Source organism: Oncorhynchus tshawytscha, linkage group LG16 (genome assembly GCF_018296145.1).
Source record: "Oncorhynchus tshawytscha isolate Ot180627B linkage group LG16, Otsh_v2.0, whole genome shotgun sequence".
NCBI classification, from domain to species: domain Eukaryota; kingdom Metazoa; phylum Chordata; class Actinopteri; order Salmoniformes; family Salmonidae; genus Oncorhynchus; species Oncorhynchus tshawytscha.
In genome coordinates, this window is record NC_056444.1 from 54,827,505 (window position 1) to 54,851,548 (window position 24,044).

The 24,044-nt window shown below is 41.8% G+C and overlaps 1 protein-coding gene and 1 long non-coding RNA gene across 2 annotated transcripts; one reads left to right on the forward strand and one right to left on the reverse strand.

The window, feature by feature from the left end:
• The first annotated feature begins 1,103 nt into the window (after positions 1-1,103).
• Positions 1,104-6,491, forward strand: LOC112215933 (neuronal acetylcholine receptor subunit alpha-4-like). Its single transcript, XM_024375440.1, has 2 exons — positions 1,104-3,097; positions 5,699-6,491. Exons 1-2 carry the CDS (start codon positions 1,583-1,585, stop codon positions 5,822-5,824), a joined length of 1,641 nt encoding a protein of 546 aa, XP_024231208.1. The 5' UTR covers positions 1,104-1,582; the 3' UTR covers positions 5,825-6,491.
• Positions 4,084-20,464, reverse strand: LOC112215934. The gene is made up of 4 exons (XR_002948267.2): positions 20,424-20,464; positions 13,324-13,409; positions 4,435-4,586; positions 4,084-4,143 (listed from the first exon to the last, which is right to left on the reverse strand). It is a non-coding gene; the product is annotated as an uncharacterized LOC112215934 (long non-coding RNA).
• Positions 20,465-24,044: the final 3,580 nt, after the last annotated feature.

Here is a 24,044-nt window from a genome sequence, read left to right on the forward strand (position 1 = left end):
CACTGCCTGTTCACCCCGCTGTCATCCAGAAGGCGAGGTCAGTACAGGTGCATCAAAGCTGGGACCGAGAGACTGAAAAACAGCTTCTATCTCAAGGCCATCAGACTGTTAAACAGCCACCACTAACATTGAGTGGCTACTGCCAACACACTGTCAATGACACTGACTCTACTCCAGCCACTTTAATCATGGGAATTGATGGGAAATGATGTAAATATATCACTAGCCACTTTAAACAATGCTACCTTATATAATGTTACTTACCCTACATTATTCATCTCATATGCATACGTTGATACTGTACTCTATATCATCGACTGCATCCTTATGTAATACATGTATCACTAGCCACTTTAACTATGCCACTTGGTTTACATACTTATCTCATATGTATATACTGTACTCGATATCATCTACTGTATCTTGCCTATGCTGCTCTGTACCATCACTCATTCATATATCCTTATGTACATATTCTTTATCCCCTTACACTGTGTATAAGACAGAAGTTTTTTTGGAATTGTTAGTTAGATTACTTGTTCGTTATTACTGCATTGTCGGAACTAGAAGCACAAGCATTTCGCTACACTCGCATTAACATCTGCTAACCATGTGTATGTGACAAATAAAATTTGATTTGATTTGATTTGTGTTGATGAGTAACGATTGCGGTTGGGGAAATCCCTTCACAACAAATGGGATGAGTTTAAGAACAGCTGGAAGCATTTAAGCATCGAGCCAAATCTTTCGTCCTTTGTCATTACTTAATTTGGCTAAAATAGATCCGAGAGAAGTCACTCAAAATGGGCCTGGTCATAAACAAAACGTATTTGATGTATTCCATTGCACAATGCAATACACTAGGAGGGGAATAGGGGACAAAATGTGATTGGATGTGCTTTGGGAGGTCAAAGACAACATGTATCCCTTTGACGGGTACCCACTGGTGGACACATTTTACATCCTGTAAAAGGACAGTAAGCTGATAAGGATAGCTAGATTGGATTTCTAACCTGCAGCTGGGTTTTCATAACTGGGCTGGTGGCTCGGTAAACCATACAGACATTTGTGAATGATTGGATGTCACAATGAAACATCATCACCTTTCACAGTTTATTGCATCCAGACTTTTAGTTTCATGAAATCAACAAATGAACATGTGTGGTCTAATGTGAAAATAGTCCAAGCAAACATGGAAGCATGAGTTCAAAGCTCAGTCAATTATTAGTAGTACACAAATTACATTTACTGTTGGCAGCAGGCAGGCAAAATGCATTGGGGAATTTTGCAAACTCAGTACATGAGTTCATGCATTTTGTAGTTAAATGGCAGTTGTTGCTCAAAAATTGTGTTTGTTGGTGTGTTCCTTATTGTACCCGAACATGCAGTCAGTGATAATGTTATATTGTGTAAAATTGTTCATGAATAACACTGGGTTTTGATCTGTTAAATTCTTCACAAATGCTTGGTGCTAATATAAGTCTGGAAACCAATGCTCACTTAAGAAATCCTTAAAGTAACTGCCATGTTTCCAATGATGATATTGCATGAATAACACATTTAAGGGGTTGCTACTTCTCTAATGTATTTCCTCTGTAGCGCTGATGGTGACTTCGCGGTGACCCACCTGACCAAGGCCCACCTGTTCTACGACGGACGCATCAAGTGGATGCCGCCTGCCATCTACAAGTCCTCCTGCAGCATTGACGTCACCTTCTTCCCCTTCGACCAGCAGAACTGCAAGATGAAGTTTGGCTCGTGGACTTACGACCGTGCCAAGATCGACTTGATCAGCATAGCCAGTGATGTGGACCAGATGGACTACTGGGAGAGCGGCGAGTGGGTGATCATCAACGCTGTGGGCAAGTACAACACCAAGAAGTACGAGTGCTGCACCGAGATCTACCCCGACATCACCTATTACTTCATCATCCGCAGGCTGCCGCTCTTCTACACCATCAACCTGATTATACCATGTCTGTTGATCTCCTGTCTGACTGTCTTGGTCTTCTATCTGCCCTCCCAGTGTGGCGAGAAGATCACCCTGTGTATCTCTGTGTTGCTGTCTCTCACCGTCTTCCTCTTGCTCATTACCGAGATCATCCCGTCCACCTCTCTGGTCATCCCGCTCATCGGCGAGTACCTCCTCTTCACAATGATCTTTGTCACCCTATCTATCATCATCACCGTCTTTGTGCTCAACGTCCACCACCGCTCGCCGCGCACCCACGGCATGCCGCACTGGGTGCGCCGGGTCTTCCTGGACCTGGTGCCTCGTGTGCTTTTCATGAAGCGGCCACCGGCCACCGCCAAGCAGAACTGCCGGAAGCTGATTGAGATGATGCACCGGACCAGCTCCTCGACAGCAGCCAGTCAGTCGCAGTCTTTCTGGGCCGGGGTGGAAACGGGGCTAGGACAGCTTGGACAGCTGGGACACACAATGCCTGCCACCCCCTCTGACAGCTCCAACATCCTGGCCCTTTCCCCTTCACAATCTCCCTCTCCTACCCAGGGTCTGCCCTTGGAGGAGCACCCCATCAAGGCCCCCCAGCTCTTCTGCCGCTCCCCCTCCAGCCAGTACTCCATCCTCCTTGAGGAGCCTGGCAAGCTCGGGAACACCGCCTCCCCTTTGTCCTGCTCAACCCACTCCTCCACTCCATGCTCTTCCCCCCCGTCTCTGCCGCTGGGTCCCCTGGGTCCAGTCCACTCTCTTCCCCGGGACGAGCCACAAATACTGTCCCCCAACGGGCGGAGCCACAGTGTAGAGCACATATTTGACCACCAGAGGGAGTCTAACTGGGAGCCCCCCCAAAGGGTCGGGCACCGCTGCCGCTCCCACAGCTTCCAGTACTGCTGCCTGCATGAGGAAGGGGGTGGGGTTGCTGGTGGTGGCAAGGGCCGAGAGGCTGTAGGTGAAGGAAGGCTAAAGAGGCAGGTCCTGCTAGACCAACTAGCTAGAGCCTCCTCCACAGAGCCCACTGTTGACCTAGTGATCCGGGAAACCATGGTCCACAGAATATCCCCGTCGATGAGAAGGGCCATAGAGGGTGTGCAGTACATCGCTGACCACCTCAGGGCAGAGGACGCCGACTTCTCAGTGAGTTTGTTGACATTACCTTTTCTGTCAGAGGTCCTTAATTTCCTTATGAACCATAAATGTTTTTTATAACATTCTCTCAATGTTGAAAGTAGCATTGTCTTCTACGAAGATCTTGTTGCAAGGTAGCCCTATGACTTGATATACTGCAGGGGTCTCCAACAGGTCGATCGCAAGCTACTAGTACTGTACCTTGCAGCCCACATATGAGTAGCTCGCCAAACAATTCTGAAAATACATGCAATTGTCACGCTTTCCATTGCAAACTGTCAAACAAATCTCAAGTATCAGACACCGCAAGCTCCCAGCTACTATCAAATCAACAAAACATTGACATTCTCCCACCCCTGGTTTGCCACTATTGGCTTAAAAAGCCAAACCTAACACAATATCATCCAATACATTTTCAGCAATATTGTGGTGCGTGCATTTGTCTATCACTACGTGTGTAGTTGATTTGATAACTGCCTTGTGGGTTGACAGGCATACTTTCCACAAAACCGTCTCAATTAAATGTTAACTCCAAAGTACACTTGCCTGGCAGAAGTATTTCATGAGTAAGTACGTCATTTGTATCTATTATTTGCAAACTTTGCCATGAAATGAGCAGCAGCAGTACAGAACCATTGCTAGACCGGCACATTCCTCACACGCATGATCAATCAATCAAATTTATTTATGAAGCCCTTCTTACATCAGCTGATATCACAAAATGCTGTACAGAAACCTAGCCTAAAACCAGCAGGGTCAAATAATAATAATCACAGTGGTTGTCGAGGGTGCAACAGGTCAGGTCAGCACCTCAGGAGTAAATGTCAGTTGGCTTTTCATAGCCAATCATTCAGAGTCTCTCTACTGCTCCTGCTGTCTCTAGAGAGGTGAAAACAGCAAGACTGGGACAGGTAGCACATCCGGTGAACAGGTCAGGGTTCCATAGCCGCAGGCAGAACAGTTGAATCTGGAGCAGCAGCATGACCAGGTGGACTGGGGACAGCAAGTAGTCATCAGGCCAGGTAGCCCTGAGGCATGGTCCTAGGGCTCAGGTCCTCCGAGAGAGAGGAAAGAAAGAAAGAATTAGAGGGAGCATACTTAAATTCACACAGGACACCGGATAAGACAGGAGAAATACTCCAGATATAACAGACTGACCCTAGCCCCCCGACACAAACTACTGCAGCGTAAATACTAGAGGCTGAGACAGGATGGGTCGGGAGACACTGTGGCCCCGTCCGACGATACCCCCCGGACAGGGCCAAACAGGCAGGATATAAACCCACCCACTATGCCAAAGCACAGCCCCCACACCACTAGAGGGATATCTTCAACCACTAACTTACCATCCTGAGACAAGGCCGAGTATAGCCCACGAAGATCTCCTCCACGGCACAACCCAAGGGGTGCGCCAATCCGGACAGGAATATCACGTCAGTGACTCAACCCACCCCTAGGAACGGCATGGAAGAGCCCAAGTAAGCCAGTGACTCAGCCCCTGTAATAGGGTTAGATGCACAATTTAAGGGAAATTACACTCAAAAATCTATTTGTTAGTTTTCAAAAGAAATTGTCTTATGTGATTTAAGCATTGACAAGGACTCAGAACATCCAATTTCGTTGTTTCTCCAGGAACAATTGTAATTTTGAGAGTAAAAATAATAATAATTCAATCAAGGGCAGAAATTTGGGAAAATATAAAACAGATTTTATGGGGCCCCCCTTAAGAGTTGTTTATTAACCATTATTCTACAAGGTATAGAAAACAGTGCACTACTTTATCTTGTACACTATAGACCCGGGGAAGAGTTGCAGGGGAGAGGAGAAGAATGTACCTATTTGAAAACTAGCAAAAAAGTCGCTCGCAACACGTTTCATTTTTTTAAAGTAATGCTAGAAAAGGTTGGAGACCCCTGATATACTGTATATTGTAGTCATGATCCACATGAAAAGGCTTTCGGTAAAAGTAAGGTTTAGCTCTGGGGTATTCAGAAAAAAATGACATTTGAGACTTTTCTCACTACCTTGCCAAATCCATTCCTTCATATTTAATGGATGGCCGCTCCCCTAAATTTGACAATACAAGTCTTTCCAGGTGTCCTTGAGATAAAGTTCCTGTGTTTTCTTTTGAAGGGTTGTGGTATTGCAAGCAGAAAACCAATAGGCAGCAAACCACTTTGAAGTCTTTGGTAAAGATATATCGATAGATGAGAGTCAACAGGTGTGACACAGACAAGCTTTGATTAGCAATTGAGGATTGTTTCTACTGTGAAGAGAAGCTGCTGAATAAACAGGCCAGGTCAATTCCCAGGCAAAGATTGGTGGTCTCTGCAAAAGATAGTAGCACAATGTAGCTAAAGTATATGGCCAGGAGCTCTAGCCAGTGTATACTTCGCTTTGAAACAAATAAGGCTTTACAATGTTGTCCTGAATATTTCATAAGCAAGCTGGGAATGACTGACATTGAAGGGATAGCTTCCACTTGTACTGAAAAAAATCATCCATTCGCGAGAAATCAATCAAGGGCAGAAATTGACAGCCTGTAAAATGTATGTGTGGTGTGGTGTGGATATTTGAAATGACCATCTCATCTCTTTTCTTCTCCATCAGGTAAAGGAGGACTGGAAGTATGTGGCCATGGTCATTGACAGGATATTTCTGTGGATGTTTGTACTAGTGTGTATACTGGGAACACTGGGACTATTCCTTCCTCCTTGGCTGGCTGGAATGATCTAGAAACCTATATTCCAGACACAGTGAAACCGTGTGGAAGTCCGATTCCGAGAGTGATTAAAGACAAGCGTCACAGAGTTACAATGCAAAGTTACCTGTGAGTCTCTCTAGGCCAATATATTTCTAGGTTTTCTAATAGTGGTTGATTTATGGTATTTTATGCCTTTTTGTTGATTTTTAGATTGAACGTGTAAGCCACTGTCTTTGTGGTTGCCATTGCGCACAGGTTATCATGAGGTTATTCACTAAGACATGGAGGGGGTGTGTCTTTCATTGACTCCACAGAGCATATGAATTCTTTATGAGGCCAAAAGGCTGACAGTGAAAACATCCTTCAAAATTCCATTTTGACATTGAGCTGCGTAGCCCAAGTCCTCACCAATGTATTACGAATTACTGCGCACACACACACACACACACACACACCTACCTACCTCAGAGGTGACATGGAAGGTTTCTGATTCATTAGCTTGAAATGCTGAGACTTAAATTAATCTGTTTCAATTAAATGGAGGGTAATGTAAAAAAAAACAGGAATTTGTGGTTCATCAGGAAAAATCACACCCTATCAGTTTGTTTATCTGATATTTAGTTTTGCCTGATGACATAAATTATATATACAAAAGTATGTGGACACCCTTTCAAATTAGTAGATTCAGCTACTCCAGTTGCTGACAGGTGTATACAATTGAGCACACAGCCATGCAATCTCCATTGACAATCACTGGCAGTAGAATGGCCTTACTGAAGAGCTCAGTGACTTTCAACGTGGCATCATCATAGGATGCCACCTTTCCAACAAGTCAGTTCGGCAAGTTTCTGCCCTGCTAGAGCTGCCTCGCTCAACTGTAAGTGCTGTTATTATGAAGTGGAAACTGCTGAAGCACATAAATATAATCTGTCATCAATTGCAACACTCACTACTGAGTTCCAAACTGCCTCTGGAAGCAATGGGATCTTCATGAAATGGGTTTCCATGGCCGAGCAGCCTCACTCAAACCCAAGATCACCATGCGCAATGCCAAGCTTTGGCTGGAGTGGTGTGTCGTGACTTTACTCTCATTAATCTGATGACTGTTATTTATCTAATCAACTAACTATGTTTAATTGTTACCTTATTAAATGAATCACGTAACAATTTACTCATTAGGAATTTGGGGCACCACGAGAGCGGTTGTTGAAAGAGTTACCATCTCCCAATTTAAACTTTACCTATCACATCCATAAAACAGTCAACGTATTAATCATAACCTTGTATCATATCATCATTCTGAACAGTCGTAACCTCCTGCATCTCCAAAAAAAAACAGCCTTACTTATGATTCAGTACTGCACAAATTGGTTTAATTATGTATTTACTAGCTAACTAAATGATAACACAGGATAAACATACACACATAATACATTAGGAAAAGGTCCCTAGCAGACTGACACAACATATGGCTGCTTCTTACACAACAACATGGAGAGGGAGAGAAAGAGACACTTATCGTTGATACATTTTAGGAACTACTCTAACCATATACTTTGCACATAATCCGCCAGCAGTTTGGAGTAAGAAATCATGAATGTATTTACTTTTATATGCCTTCGTATGCTGTGGATCTCTGTCGGAACCAGCCCTCCTTAGGAAGGGTGTTGGGCCTTTCAGCGGGACGCTTGTAAGGTTCTGATTGTCCAAAAGGGGTCTCCCCTCCCCTTTCTTCTACTGTTGTTCACTCTGGAAGATGCTCCTTGGAAGATGGGCTAGCCAGCCATGTCGACGGTTCACATCGGTGATGATTAGTAGAATAAGGTGATTTGAGAAGAGTAGTAGAATAGGATGGTTTGAAGAGTAGTAGAATGGTCCCACTTAAAGGAGCTTTTCTAGTTACTTTCTTAGACAATCAGACAAGCTGTCCTGAGGGGAGTTCTCTTCTCCACCTTGTGTTGGTATTCAGGGTTCAAACCACTTTACACCTACAGCTGCAGCCTGGCGATGTTCTGGTTCATCCCTTTTATACACTCTGGTCCAAATGGACGGTTCGATCAGGCTGACACGCTCTCTGACCTCACTCGGGGTGTGGCTACTTACTGTGCAAAAATTATAGGAGACAAATTATTGCGTGGCTCCTAAACTCACATTCCTATATTAACAAAAATGCGTTCAGCATTTTTCATAGTTCATATACAACGTAAAGGATGGAGACTTCGTACATGTAGTGTATATACTTTTAAAGTGACAAAAATCCTTTAACACTTAATGACATCACAAAATAACAAACCATGTGAAATTATTATTCTTTAGCTCACCTCTAGACCTCTCCCCGTGTTAGGAATATTTTTCCAGTATTCGCTTTAGAACATGTTAGAGTTTCAGCGGGAAAAATCTCTGGAGACAAAGGTGTTAATTTGGAGAGGGATGTTCTCTGGATCTCCTCTCCTTTAATTTATGACAGCGGTCAACCCCCCACCAGCTCCCTCGTCCCTTCTGTGGGTGAGAGAGGGTCTGGATACTGTCATCCATTGCCAAGCTGATCTGATCTGACCCATTCGGATCTTCACAGGACAGTAATACTCACCGTCATTAGACTCTGGAGCAGTGGAAATGCGCTCTCTGGAGTGATGAATCACGCTTCACCAGCTGGCAGTCCAATGGACAAATCTGGGTTTGGCAGATGCCAGAACAACACTCCCTGCCCGAATGTATAGTGCCAACTGTAAAATTTGGTGGAGAAAGAATAATGGTCTGGGGCTCTTTTCCATGGTTTGGACTCGGCCCATTAGTTCCAGTGAAGGGGAATATTAACGCTACAGCATACAATGAATGAAATTTTAGACAATTCTGTGCTTACAACTTTTTGGCAACAATTTGGGGAATGACCTTTCCTGTTTCAGCATGACAATGCCTCCGTGCATGAAGCGAGGTCCATACAGAAATGGTTTGTCGAGATCGGTGTGGAAGAACTTGACTGGCCTGAACAGAGCCCTGACCTCAACCCACATCGAACACGTTTGGGATGAATTGGAATGCCAACGGCGAGCCAGGCCTAATCGCCTAAGATCAGTGCCCGACCTCACTAATGCTGCTGTGGCTGAATGGAAGCAATTTCCCGCAACAATGTTCCAACATCTAGTGGAAAGCCTTCCCAGAAAAGTGGAGGCTTTTATAGCAGCAAAGGGGGGGACCAACTCCATATTAATGCCCATGATTATGGAATGAAATGTTTGACGAGCAGGTGTCCACGTACACTACATTACCAAAAGTATGTTCACCATCCTAAGACAATTATAATAATCAGCAATAGGGACTCACAGATCATAATAAAGTTCACAAATGTATTTTACAACCTGATGAATCAACACAATGTTGATTACCTGTGTTTGGGTGATGAGTGAAATTGATTCTCAATTTGTTTCAGGAGCACGATTTTAATTAACCATATTTGCAGTCTCAGCTGTTAGATATTGATTTTGATGATGGAACAAAGGTAACTTGTCAATGAAAAGAGCACAACGTCTATTTTTTTAATTAAACATGGACAATAGTTTTATTGTTCAAATCTTGGTTAAATGTTGTTCACTGTATGATTTTGTATTTCTCTTGTAACACTGCTATTCAAATGTATCTCTATTGAATAACTTCTGAGTTGTTACATTCGGATTTGAAACCACTATGGATTTGATGAACACATTACTGGTTACCAGTAGCCTCATCAAAGACTGTGGGTCCATAGTTCTGTCAAACAAAAGACAGTGATAGACGAACTATATGATGTTGAAACACAAGTCAATGTAATACAGTGTGCCAGTGCAGTGACTGCATCTGTTCATGTAATATAGATGGTGTGAAATTTAAGACATATGCAAAAGAGTTCATTTTGGAGTTCAAGTGTTAATCCACAAAACAACAAATTGCATAACTGGAGAGCATTTAGATTTGTATTCATCCATATGCTTGTTTAGTGTTTTCATTGATGGCTGATATGTCACATGATATTGTCTTCCTTATCATTCCAGAATGTAGTTTCTATTCAACCCTTAACCAGCGGGATTTATTAGACTTCTATTTTAAAAAAAATAAAGTATTTGTTTGAAAGTTGCCAATGTGTGTTTATTTCAGTCCAAGCAGTCCATAGACAGCACCAGTCAAAAGTTTAAACACACCTACTCATTCAAGGGGTTTTCTTAATTTTACTATTTTTCTACATTGTGGAATAATAGTGAAGACATCAAAACAATGAAATAACACATGTGAACTCATATAAACTCAGCAAAAAAAAGAAACTGACCTGGCTAAAAGCAGAGCCTTGTCTGGCAGCGAAACAGTTCATTCAGACTCATTTACTGACTTTTTAAAAACATACTCAGCAAAAAAAAGAAATGTCCCGTTTTCAGGACCCTGTCTTTCAAAGATAATTCGTAAAAATCCAAATAATATCACAGATCTTCATTGTAAAGGTTTTAAACACTGTTTCCCATGCTTGTTCAATGAACCATAAACAATTCATGAACATAAACCTGTGGAATGGTAGTTAAGACACTAACAGCTTACAGACGGTAGGCAATTAAGGTCACAGTTATGAAAACTAAGGACACTAAAGAGGCCTTTCTACTGACTCTGAAAAACGTGAAAATAAAGATGCCCAGGGTCCCTGCTCATCTGCGTGAACATGCCTTATGCATGCTGCAAGGAGGCATGAGAACTGCAGATGTGGCCAGGGCAAGACATTCCAATGTCCGTATTGTGAGACGCCTAAGACAGTGCTACAGGGAGACGGGACGGACAGCTGATCATCCTCGTAGTGGCAGACCACGTGTAACAACACCTGCACAGGATCGGTATATCCGAACATCACACCTGCGGGGCAGGCACAGGATGGCAACAGCAAATGCCCGAGTTACAGTATGAAAGCACAATCCCTCCATCAGTGCTCAGACTGTCTGCAATAGGCTGAGAGAGGCTGGATTGAGGGATTGTAGGCCTGTTGTAAGGCAGGTCCTCACCAGACATCACCGGCAACAACGTCGCCTATGGCACAAACCCACCGTCGCTGGACCAGACAGGACTGGCAAAAAGTGCTCTTCCCTGATGAGTCGAGGTTTTGTCTCACCAGGGGTGATGATTGGATTTGGGTTTTTCGTCAAAGGAATGTGCGTTACACTGAGGCTTGTACTCTGGAGCGGGATCGATTTGGAGGTGAAGAGTCTGTCATGGTCTGGGGCGGTGTGTCACAGCATCATCGGATTGAGCTTGTTATTGCAGGCAATCTCAACGCTGTGCGTTACAGGGAAGACATCCTCCTCATTCATGTGGTACCCTTCCTGCAGGCTCATACTGACACGACCCTCCAGCATGACAATGCCACCAGTTATACTGCTCGTTCTGTGTGTGATTTCCTGCAAGACAGGAATGTCAGTGTTCTACCATGGCCAGCGAAGAGCTCGAATCTCAATCCCATTGAGCACGTCTTGGACCTGTTGGATCAGAGGGTGAGGGCTAGGGCCATTCCCCCCAGAAATGTCTGGGAACTTGCAGGTGCCTTGGTGGAATAGTGGGGTAACATCTCACAGCAAGAACTGGCAAATCTGGTGCAGTCCATGAGGAGGAGATGCACTGCAGTACTTAATGCAGCTGGTGGCCACACCAGATACTGACTGTTACTTTTGATTTTGACCCCCCCCTTTCTTCAGGGACACATTATTACATTTATGTTAGTCACATGTCTGTGGAACTTGTTAAGTTTCTGTCTCAGTTGTTGAATCTTTATGTTCATAAAAATATTTACACATGTTAAGTTTGCTGAAAATAAACACAGTTGACAGTGAGTTGACGTTTGTTGTCGAGTTTAGTAACCAAAAAAGTGTTAAACAAATCAAAATATATATTACATTTGAGATTCTTCAAATATCCATCCTTTGCTTTGATGATAGCTTTGCACACGCTTGGCATTCTCTCAACCAGCTTCATGAGGTAGTCACCTGGAATGCATTTCAATTAACAGGTGTGCCTTGTTAAAAGGGAATTTGTGGAATGTCTTTCCTTCTTAATGCATTTGAGCCAATCAGTTGTGTTGTGATAAGGTAGGGGTGGTATGCAGAAGATGGTATTTTACCAAATAGGGCTAAGTCCATATTATGGCAAGAACAGCTCAAATAAGCAAAGAGAAACAGCAGTCCATCAGTACTGTAAGACATGAAGTTCAGTCAATCCGGAAAATGTCAAGAACTTTGAAAGTTTCAAGTGCAGTCGCAAAAACCTCAAGCGCTTTGATGAAACTGGCTCTTATGAGGACCGCCACAGGAAAGGAAGGCCCAGAGTTACCTCTGCTGCAGAGGATAAGTTCATTAGAGTTACCAGCCTCAGATTGCAGCCCAAATAAATGCTTTACAGAGTTCAAGTAACAGACATCTCAACATCAACTGTTCAGAGGAGAATCAGGCCTTCATGATCAAATTGCTGCAAATAAACCACTACTAAAGGACACCAATAAGATGAAGAGACGTGCTTGGGCCAAGAAACATGAGCAATGGACATTAGACCGGTGGAAATCTGTCCTTTGGTCTGATGAGTCCAAATGTGAGATTTTGGTTCCAAACGCTGTGTCTTTGTGAGACGCAGAGTAGGTGATCAGATGATATCCACATGTGTGGTTCCCACTGTGAAGTATGGAGGAGGTGTGATGGTGTGGGGGTGCTTTGCTAGTGACACTGTCAGTGATTTATTAAGAAGTCAAGGCACACTTAACCAGAATGACTACCACAACACTCTGCAGCTAAACTCCATCCCATCTGGTTTGCGCTCAGTGGGACTACCTTTTGTTAGTCCACAGGACAATGACCCAACACACCTCCAGGCTTTGTAAGGCCTATTTGACCAAGAAGGAGAGTGATGGAGTGCTGCATCAGATGACCTGGCCTCCACAATCACCACCGGCCTCAACTCAATTGAGATGGTTTGGGATGAGTTGGACCACAGAGTGAAGGAAAATTAGCCAACAAGTGCTCAGCATATGTGGTAAATCCTTCAAGACTGCTGGAAATGCATTCCAGGTGAAGCTGGTTGAGAAAATTCAAAGAGTGTGCAAAGCTGTCATCAAGTCAAGGCAAAGGGTGGCTACTTTGAAGAATCTAAAATATAACATATTTGGGTTAGTTTAACACTTTTTTGGTTTCTACATGATTCCATGTGTTATTTCATAGTCTGGATGTCTTCACTATTATTATACAATGTAGAAAATAGTAAAAAATAAAGAAAAACTTTTGACTGGTACTGTACATCAGTAAGAAAAAACTTCCAGAAACATATGAAAAACTTGATTGAAACTTTCAGAATCTTGACTTTTGGATAAACCCCTCTTCCATTCCTAACCTTTGAGTGGTGTAAAGCACACTGATCACCTCTTAAATACTGAAATTAATCTTGAGACACAATGGCAAATAAGTTATATTTTCTTTTTCTTCGGTCTCACAGCTCAATGCACACTGCTGTTTAGCCTCAATGAAAGTATCTAATGTTTCACCTGAAGGCTCAGACAGATGTCCTTAGTCCTGACCTCAAGTCCAATGATTGTATTTCCACTGCCTCAGCACAGGAACTAGCATTGATCTGTGTATAGAAAAACACAGACAGAAAGAAATTGCCATTAGGCACGATATGGAAGCACAGCACTTTTAAAAAGGTGAAATACTTGCAGTGTTCACTGACTTCAGCAAATGCAAAATAAAAGTTAACTTAGATTGTATTAATTTGAAAGTATGCCCTTTACGTTACACTCTAGAATAAGTTGAGAATACCACATTGTCCGAATCTTTCAGGGTACTTGTGCTCAATGAAATAATCAAATTAAAATGGAAATTAAGAAAACAAAAACAACATTTTAGTTTCCCATTGATACACAATAGTGGGTAGAAAATTAGATTACTTGATGGAATAATGCTGGTCTGGATAAGACACAAGACTTTGAGTAAGACTATGGTCTGCATTATTGCAATGGCAAATGGACATACTGTGCAAACTCAAGTAGTTAATGACATATTGTAGTATACTAATATCAATCTTCTCTTTGTTGGTTTGCACCATTTGCAATATTTAAATAGTTGGAGACAAAAGGCCATGGAACTAATTTAACTTAATAATTAGCACAAAATATCAGGTTATTCAATTCATCTTTGAGAAAAGGACCTTTAATTATCTTTGTGATTTTTTTTCCAGCTTGATTTTCAAACCCTTTGATAACCGATTAAAAATGGAGAATATCAGCATAGTTTGAGTTTAATGAGTCAAATCTGATTAGGCAAACAGATACTGCAAATAGACACTGGGTACAAGAGCGAAACCAGTGCAACAGTCAACCTTCAAATATCTGAAAAAAATCCATTGTGCTATGTGGCAGTCAATGATCTGCTTGGTTTCTTACAGCCATGTTCTCATGCATCACCTTCAACCTATTCAATCCAGTCAAATATATTGTCACCAGATTTATATATAGACAATCTCTATATAGGGCTATGGCCGGAAGGGATGAGGAAGACAGGGTGAGAATGACGAGATATGGTATGAGAAAGGACAGATCGATGGAAGGAATGAGGAGAGACAGAAGGGATGAGTAGGGACAGAAAGAAGGGCTGAGGAAGGACCAACAGAAGAAAGTGACAAGTAAGGACGGAAAGAAGGAAGTGATGAGCAAGGACAGCAAGAAGGAAGGGATGAGGAAGGACAGAAAGGAGGAAGGATGCATTTTCCCTGTCTTTCAACAGGTCCACCTAAAATGATAATGCACTGCAGTGGGATATGAAAGTCATTGGTTTCTGATACCCATTTTCCAATTGATTAGCCAATAAATCTTTGAAATGCCTATAGCTTAAAGGTTAATGGAATTGGTGGATAATCAATTCCATAAGAAAGTATTTATTGGATCCCTAAAATAAAATGCTGCAACAATTAATGGCCAAAATTGGCATGGGATATTATTGTGTATGAATCAGAAGTAACAGATACACAAGGGGACAAGGAAGATACGATACATTCTAGAGTTAAGATGAGCACCGCAGCGAGTACGCAGAGGCTCAGTCATTCCAATTAGCTTGTAGCCTGGCTGTCCTGTAGTGGAAAGGTTATATGCAATCCCTATGTAAAACATCTGTCAAAGAACCACCCAATCAATTCTCCAATCACATCTCCTTAATCACATAAGCCTAGCTGGGATGAGTGCCATTTAGCAGGGAAGACCTCTTAAAAAGGCCAATCAGTCTAAATACATCAGGCGAACAACATTGGAAACCCAACAGCTAATGAATCTAGAGCATGAGGCCCAAGAAATATGTGTGAAACACATACACATTCACGCATGCTCACATACATACAAACACATTCTCTCTCTGGGTCACTGATGGACGAGCTGAGTATCTTGATGTGTGTACAAAATACAATTCATGTACAGTATAAATAAAATGACACTTAGGCACTAATGCACACAGTAGAAACAGAAAAGGGTTAAGTTACAGAGTAGGCTATGAATAGCGCATCTCCGAACGGCGCAACGCATTTATCCAAATAGTCTCTGGACAGGGTTGATTTTTACGATGTTACATACATTGTCTTTATAGTATTGCAATCTTTGAATAATTTGACTTCGATGTTGAAGTTGTCTCCACTTCTACTTTAACGCCACACTAGCATGTGTCTTTGTGAGACCCCCTGAAAAATCAGAATAAAAGTAAATCTATATATTTATTTATTGAATCTTTATTTAACTAGGCAAGTCAGTTAAGAACAAATTCTTATTTACAATGACGACACAGGGATGTGTGTGCTTTGGGTACCTTTAACAGAATGTGACTGGCAGAACGGGTTTTGCATGTGGAGGATGAGGGCTGCAGTAGATATCTCAGATAGGGGGGAGTGAGACCTAAGAGGGTTTTATAAATAAGCATCGACCAGTGTGTCTTGCGACGGGTATACAGAGATGATATACCCGTAATATATATATATACATATATCATTTCACAAAAGTAGCGCACTGGGACTTTAATAATCCTATATTAGTGGACCAATACAGCTGTCTGCGGCACAGTGGAGACTTGTCCAACCCATTATTATTCGAAACAATAGCATCCATTTTTATTCATAGGTCACCTTCAAATAGAAAGTGTTCATAGATGATAGCAAAATCATCTGTACCAAAGCAGCCATGAGTACACTACTTTCTCAAAAGCGTGAAGTCACCTTATATTCTGAATCACGATTTCAACCTTTTAATAAAATAATTGAAAGACCAAGAGTGAGATTGCTAAAAAATGTCCGTCTGGATCAGTAGATTCAATCACCACACCCCCATCACACGGCTGCTTCAGACAATGTCTGTGTAAGCGGAGAAGAACTCATTCTCCAATTTCATTATTTAATAAAAAGAGACAATAGCAGTAGCTTCAAAGAGGCTGAGTATGAGGAAGGCGGGAGGCGGGGTGAAGGGAAGGGCTTCACTTCAAAACTCCCAAAAGGTCTCTGAACTCCCAAGGTTTCAATCCCCAAGTGAATAAAAATCACATTTGAGGTGGGCGAGAGCCCATCAAAGCTGGCAGCCACATCTGGTCAAAACTATTCCAATTTCTTCTGTCAAAATCTTCGTAAGAAAAACAAATATGAAAACAAAGACTTTCTTGAGCAAAAAACATTATTTCCAGTACACTTCAATTTTTGTTGTGCATGAGGTTTATATTTACAAAGAATTAAAAATGTACAATCATTTCTGAAAACATTGCAAAATATACAGTATCAGTCAAAAGTTTGGACACACTTACTTATTCAAGAGATGTTCTTAATATTTTACACATCAAAACTATGAAATAACACATGGGTATATAACAAAGTAATGAGATAAACTTTTGTTATTGACCAAATACTTATTTTCCACCATAATTTGCAAATAAATTCATTAAAAATCTTCTCTGGATTTTTTCCCCCTCATTTTGTCTGTCATAGTTGAAGTGTACCTATGATGAAAATTACAGGCCTCTCTCATCTTTTTAAGTGGGAGAACATGCACAATTGGTGGCTGACTAAATACTTTTTTTGCCCCACTGTATGTCTTCCATTTCCTAATAATTGCTCCCAAAGTTGATTTCTTCAAACCAAGCTGCTTACACTATTGCAGATTCAGTCTTCCCAGCCTGGTGCAGGTCTACAATGTTGTTTCTGGTGTCCTTTGACAGCTCTTTGGTCTTGGCCATAGTGGAGTTTGGAGTATGACTGTTTGAGGTTGTGGACAGGTGTCTTTTATACTGATAACAAGTTCAAACAGGTGCCATTAATACAGGTAACGAGTGGAGGACAGAGGAGCCTCTTAAAGAAGAAGTTACAGGTCTGTGAGAGCCAGAAATCTTGCTTGTTTGTAGGTGACCAAATACTTATTTTCCACCATAATTTGCAAATAAATTCATTAAAAATCCTACAATGTGATTTTCTGGATTTTTTTTCTTCTCATTTTGTCTGTCATAGTTGAAGTGTACCTATGATGAAAATTACAGGCCTCTCATATTTTTAAGTGGGAGAACTTGCACAATTGGTGGCTGACTAAATACTTTTTTGCCCCACTTTACAAAGTCAAGTGCTACGTTTAGGGAAATCCAATACATTATGGATTACCTTTCTATATTTACAAGCATAGTGGTTGCTGCATCATGTTATGGGTATGCTTGTAATCGTTAAGGACAAGGTCGTTTTTCAGTATAACATTTTTTATGTAATAAAGCTAAACACAGGCAAAATCCTATATTAAAACCTGCTTCAGTCTGCTTTCTACCAGACACTGGGGGGTGAATTCACCTTTCAGCAGGACAATAACCTAAAACACAAGGCCAAATCTACACTGGAGTTGCTAACAAGAAGACAGTGAATGTTCCTGAGTGACCGAGTTCCAGTTTTGACTTAAATCCACTTGAAAGTCAATGGCAAGAACTGAAAATGGTTGTCTAGCAATGATCATCAACCAATTTGACAGAGCTTGAATAATTTTGAAAATAATACAAATGGGCAAATATTGGATAATCCAGGTGTGGAACACTCTTAGAGACTTACCCCAAAAGAGACTCACAGCTGTTATTGCTGCAAAGATGCATCTACAAAGTATTGACTCAGGGGTGTAAATACTTATGTAAATTAGATATTTCTGTTTTCAGTTATATTATTAGTTAGCCTCTGGATCTCCAACGCCTGGAACAGCTTCACGCTTAGGCTCCTCTTGGTGCTCCTCCCTCCTTGTAAGCCACCAGTACCCCCTGCCTTAGGGTTGACTTCCCCACTTCCCAGCTTGCGGTTCAGAAAGTCAAAGACATTGTGCCACCCCCAGGGTTGCATGATCGGGCCTTTCTGGTTCTCTTCTTGTGGCAAGACTGCTGCCCATCTTTGTTTTTGGCCACTTTGCTGTGATAAATATGTTACAAATTCCAACTTGTTGTGGATAGTGGTTAAGAATAGGTAAAAGGGTTAGTGGAAGGGTTAACTAAAAGGGTTAGGGGAAGGGTTAGCTAACATGCTAAGTAGTTGCAAAATAGTTCAAAAGTAGTAAGTAGTTGAAAAGTTGCTAATTAGAAAAAATGATAAAGTTGTCCATGATTAGATTCGAGTAGACTTCGCGTTATACGCCCACCAATCCAACTCAGCCAACCACCCTCTTTTCCTTTCAGTAACTTTCGGTCTTATGCAACCATAGCAAACGTAACAAAGTGTAATACTAATTTTGAGTGTTGCGGATTTATATTTTTCCTAGTCTATTAGAACAGGCTACTTTGGCCTTTACTCTGACCCCCAACATAACCTACTCCAGGCGGACCCCTTCTCTCAAAACCCCCTGTAGTTCTTCTGAACGTAAAATCTCTTATACCCAAAAACGTACCTGCTGCTGCTACTACCATCAATTCAATATTCTGGGATTTCCTTTCCACGTGAATGGTACAATTTAATAACCATAGCAACAAACGCCACGAAGTCAACCTTACTAAAGTACAAACTGTTCGGGTCATTCTGTACTGGCCTACTACTCACAGGGATCCTCATTCTTTTCCCACCATCCTCTACTTTCCTCACTGCCTCAGCATATGACACTTTCTGCACTGCTCTCACCCTGGAAACTTTCATCGGTCTCACTTGCACAGGACATTTCTGATCCCCAGCAACATGGCCACGCCCACAATTGAAACACTCCACTTTTTCCACCGAAACCACACACTCTTTTGTCCCGTGCCCTCCTGCACACTTCTTACACCTCAGAATCTCCCTCCTACATACTGCTGCAGCATGGTCATAAACTTGCAATCCGAAACACCATAGTGGATTCAGAACAAAAGCTCTCACGGGATAACATATACCCTAGCATTACTTTGTCCGGCAAACACTCTTCATCAAAACTCAAAACAGACAGGGTCTCCTTAGTCTCACACACACCACCGGGTCTGCGTCGCACCAAACGGTGTGAATCACAGACACCGGGGATCCCCAACTTCAGTTGATCCACCTTAACACTTAAACCCACCCCAAGTATCACTCCTTTCAGCTGCGCTCTGCTCCAGAGAGCAAAGTAGGCCACTGCTTTCGTTCCGAGTCTCGAAACGCCCTACCCCTCTGAGCAGCAGACACACACAAAAAATAATTATAATAAATAAATAAATAAAATCGACACAAGTCCACCTCTGGATACTTTGACCGAATTGACAGAACCCAACTCCTTTACCCAGGCTGATACCACAAATGGATTGGCCAAAAATCATGGATCCACTTTCTCCACAAATCGTACTCCCACTGGGCCAGAGTCTTCTCTGAGATGATCCTTATCTTTAGGGTTAGGCTCGTAAGCCTTCACCTCACCTGACGACACAGGTTCTTTCTCCTCACTTTTGTCAGGATCAATTTCCAGTTCACTATCCATCGACTGCTCAGGGCATTCAGACGCATAACATATTTTTCTCTCCTGCACTTGACTCAATGTATTTTGCAGTCAGTTTGGGTTTGGTATTATGGGGATCTGCAAACAATTGTTAGAGGTGCATGCCGCCATGGTAAACTATAGAAAAATATATACCTCTGTCTCTTTCACCCTAACAGGGCAATCCCGGCGCATGTTCACCACCAGGGCCTAAAATTAGCATTGCCACCTGCTGGTAGATTTTGGCATTGGTGGGTAAGATGTCTATTTCACGAGTCATGTTGGTGGTTGGTCAGAGCTCCACAGTGCGAGCATTTCACTCGCATTTGTGAATAAAAAAAATAGTCAAGTATGAACACATCTATAGTAAAATAAATGCTGCAGTAGCCGTTTTCAAAGTATTTCTCCTGTTTGTTTCATAGCTGGTAAATTAATCGCACAAAGTCAAATAATTACGAATTCTATAAAGCCTATTCCACCTCGCGCTGCAACACTGCTTGGGCTGGGGGTTGTGCACACGTGAAGAGCTGAGTGAAATATTCATTTTTAGAAGCACTGTGCACAGGCATAAAGTGTGTATAATTTACTTGAAACGAACGTCTACTGAACTGAGACTTTGTCCTATTTACATTGTTTTCTAAACAAGCTAGATAGTTTTTTTAATGTCTAGGAAAGAAGAGGGCTACATTTCGTACACTTACCCTCGCCTTATGCCCTTGGGGGAATCCCCGCAGCCATATTTGTTGTCGGTCCAAATGATTAGCCAAGCAAGGGAAGTTTGCAACGTAAGCCTCTCAGCCCTCGTTTTAAATGGAGCATGCGAGTGTACAATTATTTATATATATATATATATATATATATTTATATATATATATATATATATATATATATATATATATATATATATATATATAAATAATTGTACACTCATATTATTTCTAAATTATATATACATATATAAATCATTGTACACTCGCAAACTCCATTTATATATATATATATATATACAGTTGAAGACGGAAGTTTACATACACTTAGGTTGGAGTCATTAACACTTGTTTTTCAACCACTCCACAAATGTCTTGTTAACAAACTATAGTTTTGGCAAGTCCGTTAGGACATCTACTTAGCGCATGACACAAGTAATTTTTCGAACTTTTTCGAATTGTTTACAGAAAGATTATTTCACTTATAATTCACTGCCTCACAATTCTAGTCGGTCAGACGTTTACATACACTAAGTTGACTGTGCCTTTAAACAGCTTGGAAAATTCCAGAAAAAGGATGTCATGGCTTTAGAAGCTTCTGATAGGCTAAATGACAACCTTTGAGTCAATTGGAGATGTACCTGTGGATGTATTTCAAGGCCTACCTACCTCTTCGCTTGACATCATGGGAAAATCAAAAGAAATCAGCCAAGACCTCAGAAAAAAATGTGTAGACCTCCACAAGTCTGGTTCATCCTTGGCAGCAATTTCCAAATGCCTGAAAGTACCACATTCATCTGTACAAACAATAGTACGCAACTATAAATACCATTGGATCAAGAAGCCGTCATACCGCACAGGAAGGAGATGCATTCTGTCCCCTAGAGATGAATGTACTTTGGTGTGAAAAGTGCAAATCAATCCCGGAATAACAGCAAAGGACCTTGTGAAGTTGCTGGAGGAAACAGGTACAAAAGTATCTATATCCACAGTAAAACGAGTCCTATATCGACATAACCTGAAAGGTGCTCAGCAAGGAAGAAGCCACTGCTCCAAAACCACCATAAAAAAGCCAGACTACGGTTTGCAACTGCACATAGGTACAAAGATCATACTTTTTGGAGAAATGTCCTCTGGTCTGATGAAACAAAAATAGAACTGCTTGGCCATAATGACCATTATGTTGGGAGGAAAAATGGGGATGCTTGCAAGCAAAAGAACACCATCCCAACCGTGAAGCACAGGGGTGGCAGCATCATGTTGTGGGGGTGCTTTGCTGCAGGAGGGACTGGTGCACTTCACAAAATAGATGGCGTCCTGAGGCAGGAAATGTATGTGGATATATTGAAGCAACATCTCAAGACATCAGTCAGGAAGGTAAAGCTTGGTCGCAAATGGGTCTTCCAAATGGACAATTACCCCAAGCATACTTCCAAATTTGTGGCAAAATGGCTTAAGGACAACAAAGTCAAGGTATTGGAGTGGCCATCACAAAGCCCTGACCTCAATCCTATAGAACATTTGTGGGCAGAACTGAAAAAGCGTGTGCGAGCAAGGAGGCCTAAAAACCTGACTCAGTTACACCAGATCTGTCAGGAGGAATGGGCCAAAATTCACCCAACTTATTGTGGGAAATTTGTGGAAGGCTTCCCGAAAGGTTTTACCCAAGGTAAACAATTTAAAAGCAATGCTACCAAATACTAATTGAGTGTATGTAAACTTCTGACCCACTGGGAATATGATGAAAAAAAAAAAGCTGAAATAAATAATTCTCTACTATTATTCTGACATTTCACATTCTTAAAATAAAGTGGTGATCCTAACTGACCTAAGACAGGGAATTTTAACAGGAATTGTGAAAAACTGAGTTTAAATGTATTTGGCTAAGGAGTATGTAAACTTCCGACTTCAACTGTATGTGTGTACGTATATATATGTGTGTGTGTGTGTGTGTGTGTGTGTGTGTGTATATGTATGTATGTATGTATGTACGTATGCATGTACACACACACGTGATGCATTTGATACCATTCCGCTTCAGCCAATACCACGAGCCCGTGCTCACCAATTAAGGTGCCACCAGCCTCTACACAGTGCATTCGGAAAGTATTCAGACCCCTTGACTTTTTTTTTTACATGTTGTTACATTGCAGCCTTATAAAAGAGTTACAATTAAAAAATGACCTCCTTAATCTACACACAATACCCCATAATGACAAAGCGAAAACAAGGTTTAGACATTTCTGCAAATGTATTACAATTACAAAACAGAAATACCTTATTCACATGAGTATTCAGACCCCTTGCTATGAGACTTGAAATTGAGCTCAGTTGCATCCTGTTTCCATTGATTATCCTTGAAATGTTTCTACAACTTGATTGGAGTCCACCTGGGGGGAATTCAATTGATTGGACATGATTTGGAAAGGCACACACACACCTATATATATGTCTATATATGGTCCCACAGTTCACAGCGCATGTCAGAGCAAAAACCACGCTATGAGCTCAAAGGAATTGTCCGTAGAGCTCTGAGACAGGATTGTGTCGAGGCACAGATCTGGGAAAGGGTACCCAAACATTTCTGCAGCATTGAAGGTCCCCAAGAACAGAGTGGCCTCCATCATTCTTAAATGGAAGAAGTTGGGGTATTGTGTGTGGATGGGGTATTGTGTGTGAGATTGTATCAATTTCAGAATAAGGCTGTAACATAACAAAATGTGGAAAAAGTCAAGGTGTCTGAATAATTTAAGAATGCACTGTATATACACCACCATTCAAAAGTTTGGGGTCACTTAGAAATGTCCTTGTTTTTGAAAGAAAAGCACATTTGCTGAGAAATTAATCAAATCAAATTTAAAAAATGTATATAGCCCTTCTTACATCAGCTGATATCTCAAAGTGCTGTACAGATACCCAGCCTAAAACCCCAAACAGCAAGCAATGCAGGTGTAGAAGCACGGTGGCTAGAACAACTCCCTAGAAAGGCCAAAACCTAGGAAGAAACAGAGAGGAACCAGGCTATGAGGGGTGGCCAGTCCTCTTCTGGGTGTGCCGGGTGGAGATAATAACAGAACATTGCCAAGATGTTCAAATGTTCATAAATGACCAGCATGGTCAAATAATAATAATCACAATAGTTGTCGAGGGTGCAGCAAGTCAGCACCTCAGGAGTAAATGTCAGTTTGCTTTTCATAGCCGATCATTGAGAGTATCTCTACCGCTCCTGCTGTCTCTAGAGAATTGAAAACAGCAGGTCTGGGACAGGTAGCACGTCCGGTGAACAGCTCAGGGTTCCATAGCCGCAGGCAGAACAGTTGAAACTGGAGCAGCAGCACTGCCAGGTGGACTGGGGACAGCTAGGAGTCATCATGCCAGGTAGTCCTGAGGCATGGTCCTAGGGCTCAGGTCCTCCTAGAGAGAGAAAGAGAGAATTAGAGAGAGCATACTTAAATTCAGGACACCGGATAAGACAGGAGAAATAACATGAAGGCTTTTCCATGTGAGAAATTGCCAAGAAACTTGAAGATCTCATACAAGTCTGTGTACTTCTCCCTTCACAGAACAATGCAAACTGGCCCTAACCAGAATAGAAAGAGGAGTGGGAGGCCCCCG